A 6,989-nucleotide genomic window follows, 5' to 3' on the forward strand; every position below is an offset into this window, starting at 1 on the left:
TTTCTGCAATGGATTCAATGGTCCGAGGGAGGAGAAGAACAGGAGGAGTCGCCGGCGCAACTTCAAACTCCCCTTAACGTCCCAAAACAGTGAGGGGACGAAATAAGAGAGATCTCCGTCAAGGATAACAACCTCGTCTTGGCTTCGGTCCTATTCCGATTCCCAACATCGCCCTGCCCAGTCGGGCCTTGTATCCACGTGAGTTACAAAGTGAATATGGGACACACCAGTGGCCCGTCTCGTTCGGCAATCATACCACAGGAGAAAGTCTCAGCGAGAGACAGAGACAACAGAGACACACCGGGCGACATCGTCTCCAGATCGGTGCCACCCGGTGCCATGGCACCCCCCTTTTTTCCCGTACGACCCGCTGCATCTGGTAACCAAGCCCAGGCAGTCCCAAGACCTGTCCGTTTCACCAACCCGCAATAGGGCAATCGACACCAGGCGACGTCTCAATTCATAGTCACATTCGATAAAAACCCCCAAGCCGAGATTGCCGTGACCTTGAGGAAAATCGGAAGATCAATGGCAAGAAGCCAAGCGTGCCAAGACAGTTCGGATACTGCAGCAGGCTGACTGTGATTATTCGTACTTTGATACTTTGTGACTTGCTTGTGCAACAAACCAACTTCCAACTCTCCACTCTTCCTCCCGCAACAGCTATCCATGGCATATCAGAGATGACATGAGAGAGTGGGTCGGTCGCGCGCATGCCATCTGATTACCTTACACTGCCTTAACACGCGATCTCACTGATCATAGTCGATTGATTGATAGATAGATCGTGGTCGCCGTGTCGCCCAACAAAGCTTGACAATCCGATGTGCGGTATCGCAACAGGGAAGCCAAACTGATCCAAGGGATAACGAGCGTTCGGTACCCAGTACACCCCAGACCAATACTAGGTGCTCTTAATCATCAAAACCTCAACCGAGTCGTCCGCCCTTATTAGGGGATGGTGGGACCCCGAAACCCGAGGTCAGCCTGGCCTCGAAACTCACACGACCCAGCAAAAGACATCCTCATTCGTATCCGACCTGGTTCTGTAACAGAAAAGGCCTCTTTACTGTTCCTGCCTATTCCACATATGTTCCCCTTTCCTCTGCTGACTTATCTGCCAACGAAGGAGTGTTTTCAAACCATCGCTTCTGCTGTTCGAAACCTCAGACTCACTGTCACATGGGCCAATGTGCAAGTTCATGTGCTAGCTTTTGGATTGCACGCTTTCCAAAGTTGTCACCAGTGACTTGAGTGTGTCGACCTCGCGAATGTGGGGGTTCCTGCCTAGCTTCGTCATGTAGTTTTACGTATCTACCTAGTTGACTATACAGTTTCAACTCATCGCGATTCCCGGAGATCTACCTATCCTCCTGTGGACTTCGTCATGGACACAGTCTCGTACGTCTTGTCGCTTCATAACATCTTTCCGTGAATAGATTCCCGTCTGGACTTTTGCATTATATGCCACTTCTTGGGCCATCCACCTTCCTCTCCCCTGTCATGAGTGTGTGTATGTATGTACTCCCAGACGAAGAAATATTAACCCAGACGCCTGCTCATGCAACCTCATAATCGTTTCCGGCGTATGCCGCCGGTTTGGGCTGGATGCTCGTACTCCCAGCGGACGGTCTGCCGCGTCATCTGTAAACGCATCCGAATGGTATCAAATTGACCAAGTAAGCAAAGCCTGCGCGTCTTAACCAAATAAAGTTTCTATCAATTCATCCATGAACGTAAAAGCTAAGTGTGCGCTGAGATCAGACGTCTTGTTAGCCATGTGACAATCAACAGCAATTCGGTTTTGCATCAACAACTTACTTGAGTCTCGAATTGTTAAAGGTTGCAAAAACACGCCGGCTGGCTGCTTGAGCATTCACTCTTCCGACAACGCTTCCTGCTAGGTCGGGAATAAGAGTAGCTAACATCAAGCTGGCTTCTGTCCTCGTCTTCTTCTTTTCTGATGCCGTCCTTGGTTGCTTGTTCTTATTCATTTCACCACCGGGCCACATGCTATCCTTGAGCAGGGCGATGTACTTGATGATGGCATCTTCCTGGACGAGCATCTTGACGTTGTCTCGTACCTTGCGCTCGATTGTACCGCCCAGTAGCTGCTGGAGGACAACAACCACAGCACGCCCTCGAAGCCAGTTGTTTCCTCGGTTGAGTTCAAAGACTTCTAGGAAGATGTCGCAGATAGGCTTGATAAAAGACTCTAGCTCCTTGTTCTCGAAAGCGTTCAGTTCAGCCTCGGCCTCAGCAGCGCTGACACCGTCCTCATTAACAGGTAGTGGCATAGCGTTCAGCTGGTTGGTGGCTGCCGCAATGAGATTCTGACCAGCCACAGATAATTGATCCAAGACAGGAATGTTGCCGAGGATGTCTTCCATTCCATCCGTGACGGAGTCATAAAACCTTGTGATCATGTCTTTTTTGTCCTCGCGGTCTACAAGATCTTGACCTTGCGCTATCACACTTTGTGACAAGAATGCTCGCAAGTCCCGACTTCTGCACGCCTCTGGGAGCTGAAGGAGGTCTCGGAGATATTTCTCAAGGGCGGTCCGTCGCTTGCGAAGGAATTCACTCTGGAACTTCATAACCATCCTTCGTCTGGGAAATTCCAGATTCCGAACAGAAGGATATCTTGAGCGAAGTCTCTGGTGCAAATCGTGAAACTCGCTATACCGGCGAGTAACCATCCATGTCGCCGCTGGCATCTTCTCGCCAGCATCTCTTTGCACCTCAATCACATACAGGGCGAATTCTCTTCCATCGTCTTCTTTGCCCACTTGGATGGCCTTGATCTTGATCGTTGACCGCCCGTACAAGCTGTTGTCGCTCTCCTGAACAACGTACTGTTGCCTTTGAAGTTCTTTGCGACGGATCTCCCGTTGCAGACTCGCCTTGGACTTCCGCAGGATGCGAAGCTCGGCTGTGTTGTTAGTGAGGTCCGCCTTCTTTGTCAATGACTCGACTATAGCATCTTGCGCTATGAGGCGGTCGATATCATTGGACAAGGCCGTGATAGCTTCTGCTAGTCCAAGGTCACCAGGAGCTGCTTCCTGAATTTCGTCCTCAACATCGCCTTTCGTCTCTTCCTCTGGATCGTCTCGTTCATCAGAAAGGTACTTCTCCTCATCACCAAAAAGATCGTCATCCACAAACACTCCAATGCGAGATGCCGCACTAACGAGGCCAAGAGATGCCAGGCTTGGTTTGTCGATTTCCTTGGAGGAAGCTACGGGTCTCGGCATTTCAAGTGATCCGCGGAGGGATTCGTTATCTCCAGAAAATAGACTTGACCTGTCGACTTGATCATCCGCTCCAAACAATGATTCTCGAAACTCTTCAGCCGTTTGCGGCCGATTGTCCTCCATGATGTTGTTCAGAGCTTCTTCCATTGCTTGCACCACGTTCGTATCTGGCACAGGGGGCTTGCCTGCGTCCTGGTCAAGACTAGCGACCGAATCCATCATGCCCTCTTGATCAAAATCGTCGTCGTCAAACAGCGGGGTTGAAACATCTTCCTCGAAAGAACGACGTTGCTTAGAGAGTGATTCAGAACCGTTCCCATTAAGAGTGAGGCTGGCCAAATCTGATGCAGAGCCAGCTCGCCTTGACAGTGGTCGTGTTAACCTAGGGGCTATACGGGTGACAGGACTGGGCTTGAATTGGAAGGAATGAGAGCTCCGATGCGTCGGTGGGTGTGCTGGAGGTGCTGGAGTAGACGCTGACGGCTCTGCAACGGGGAGTGGTGCACTTTTCGCTGACGCTTCTTGTGAGGCCAAACACTTGTAGAATAAATCTGACTTCTTGAAGGCCTGGAAGAATTGGGCTTGCATTGCGTCCAAGACAGCTGTCTGGGCCCTCAAGATTGCTCTGCGAGCTCTGTAGTACTGCTCGGGAGTGGCTGTCTTGCCGGCGTTCAGGAAAGCGCGTACCTCATCTCGAGAAGCTTTCGAGACCTTCAGTTCGGGTTTAGATAGATATGCGTGGTCAATCTGGCCTAAATCCTCACGGTCAGAACTCGTCCACATTGGTAGATTGGACGGTAGATGCTCGTCGTCTTGACCCTCATCCTCCAAAGGATTGCGAAAGCCATCGACAACTAGCCAAAACTGGACCAGGGGCATCATGTGGTGACGATCCATGAATTCCATGAAATACGACAAGCCTGAAGCGTCTCGGAGCAGGTCAACAAGAGATGCATGCTCAAGCTTGGAGGGTGCCTGAGGAACACCGGAAGGGCGGGCGGGCAAAGTCGCAGAGGACTGTCGACTTCCACCGGCAGCGAGAAGCTGGACGCGTTCGTCCAGTAGTCGCTTGCCCATTTCTAGCCGTCTGAGGTAGACCTGATCCTGGTTTTCCTCCAAGGAATCTCGCTTCAACTGGCTCGCGACCTCGCTCCGTAGCCGTCTGGCATCTGAGAGATTGCCGACTTTCCGTATAGCGCGGATGAACTTTTCGAACTTTCTCTCGCTATCGGTGGGCGAGAGACGGGGTATAATGGCAGCCTTGCCCGACCTTGGCACTGGAGAAGCATGTTGATCCAAGGCCGCCCTAAGCTTCCGGACTGTCGACCGATCTTGCAACATCGAACGCCCGTAGTTTTCCATGACTTGATTCCAGGTATCCGGCTCGGCGAGGATTTGCATTACGGGAAATAGTACAGCGCAAGCGACGATCTCTCGGATGATGCTTGAGACGGCTCGACTAGCAAGCATAGTTGGCGATAGGACTTTTGGCAGAATTCCAGACACCATCTTTCGTAAATAATCTTGCTGTACAAGCTTTGTGTCGGGGAATGACAGCGAAGCTGCGGGATGGAGCTTCCCATCCTTGTATTTGGAGGCGATTGCGAGGTCCAGCTCCTCCGATTCCGTCACCGATCGATTGAGTTTCTTCCCTCGGACAGCTCGCTCGGCCTCGTAGAAATCACGGAAATGGGCGTTGAGCATCGGCACGACTCGAGTGGTGACAATGTCGACAAGGTCGAGCTCCAGAAGGCGCTCTCGAATATTGGTGAGGGCATGGCGCACAGCTTTATCGACCTCGTTGGAGAAGACGGGGTTCTTGCTGATATTGGAATACCACGAGCTGACAAAATCCCGTATGATGAGTTCGAGGAGGTCGTCGAGGGCTTTGGATATGCGTTTGGAGTTCGGGTCGAGGGCGACTTTCGTGTAAGCCTGTCGTGTCTGAAGGCTTGAGACTTGTCGGGCCCAGGCCTTGGGTGCGAGGAATGCAGGGCCATTCGGTCGCGGGGATCGGTGTCGCAAACCGCGCCCGAAGCCGCGCGACGTAACGAGGACGAGGGCGAGAAAGGCGACAACGGTCAAGATGACCCCTCCGACCAAGGCATATCCTACCCATCTCAAGACCGGGACCCAACTAACAGCATAGCCCCAGGCTATGAAGCATGTGATGGCGGCAAGGATCAGTTCTCTTCCTTGCAGGGCCATATCCAGATCGGTTGTGAGGGGCGATGGGCTGTCGCTACATCGTACGTCGTCGAAAATTGCGGTACTCTCGGGTGCTGCTGGGTTGGGAAATCTGGAGGAGGAGACTAGGTCGGCTTGGCTGGGCCTTATCGATTTCAGGGGACGTAAAGGTGCGGGTCGAGAGACACGCACGTGTGGATGGCGGATGATGTTGAGGTGTGGCCGTTGGACGCTTGTTCCCGGTGCTTGGAAGGTGAGTGAGCATTTGGGCATGTGCCTCGGTGAAGTGTACCTGACCTCACCTTACATATGAGCGCGGTACCTCCCAAAGTGAGGTACTGTTTGTACTCTATATAGCAGGTACAGCAGGGTAGGCACTGACCTTGAAGTACTAGCGGCTTTTGCAAACACTCTTACTGCCACGACCTCCCGGGTACGTACCTCCATGAGGTACGTACCGAACTACTACCAACCTAGATAGGGTAGCTCAAGCCACAACAAGCTTAGAATTAATTAAGCAGATTACATCACACATTTAAGACTACATAGTCGTACCATTTTAATAGCATAACCGGTTAATCCAAACCACCATTTTTCTTTTTTACTAACCTCATAGTACTAAAAATAAAACTTTACCCCTACTACTTTTTTTTTTAATTTAAAACTCGCTATAAACCTCCCTTATATTTAAATAACGCGTAACTACCTAGGTCTTTATAAATACTAACTATTACTTACTAAACAACTAGGTTAAAACGACTATTATCTTCTAACTATCGGGTTATTTAAATTAATAAAATAAATAGCTTTTCTTATATTAATTTAATAAATAAAATAGCTTTTACGCTTCTATTAGGATTACTCCTACTATTTAAATATTTAAAGAATTACTATTTATAACGTTAAGAGAACGACGTAAATTCTCTATAACTACGATAATTATATTAATAATAGAGACGGATTACTTAAACTAGACTACCCTCTTAACTAGCTCGAATAACGTATTACTATTACTTAGATAATATAATTAATTAAACGCTACTATAATAAAAACCGTTACCCTTAATAACGTAGAGCTTTTAATATTAAAAACGCTAATAACGTAAACTATTTAAGTCCTAACTCGATATAAAAAGAACTTTTAAAACTATTTATTAACGTTATTTAAATACTAACCCGCGCATTTATTTTAAATATTATTATACTTTAATAACTAATAACTATATATATTGTTTTTATTATTTTATTAATGTATTGCTTTATTTCTTTTTTTTTTAATACTCCGCTACTTTCATAAACATTAAGAACTTAAAAATACTTTTTAATAACGACCTTCGTACCTCTTATATCCTAGCTAAACGAATTAATATTAACGACCCCCTATTTAATATACTAAACGGCCTATTAAATACCCTATACTACTTTATAATAAATTCTTTAGAACTACTATATAATAACGTAATAGCTAATAACGGAGATAAAGCTAACCCTCCCCTTCTCTCTCCTACTTAAATTATATAAATTACTTAAATAGTCGTATAAACTATT

At 48.1% G+C, this 6,989-nt stretch overlaps 1 protein-coding gene across 1 annotated transcript; it reads right to left on the reverse strand.

Moving 5' to 3' along the window:
* Positions 1–1,817: 1,817 nt before the first annotated feature.
* On the reverse strand, positions 1,818–5,462 carry BDZ83DRAFT_590944 (PXA domain-containing protein; the record flags this gene model as incomplete). The annotated part of the gene is made up of 1 exon (XM_060506383.1): positions 1,818–5,462. The coding sequence occupies one exon, from the start codon at positions 5,460–5,462 to the stop codon at positions 1,818–1,820; it is 3,645 nt and encodes a 1,214-aa protein (XP_060359031.1).
* Between the last annotated feature and the right edge of the window lie 1,527 nt (positions 5,463–6,989).

This window comes from Colletotrichum acutatum (genome assembly GCF_030867785.1).
Source record: "Colletotrichum acutatum strain CBS 112980 chromosome Unknown BDZ83scaffold_162, whole genome shotgun sequence".
NCBI classification, from domain to species: Eukaryota; Fungi; Ascomycota; class Sordariomycetes; order Glomerellales; family Glomerellaceae; genus Colletotrichum; species Colletotrichum acutatum.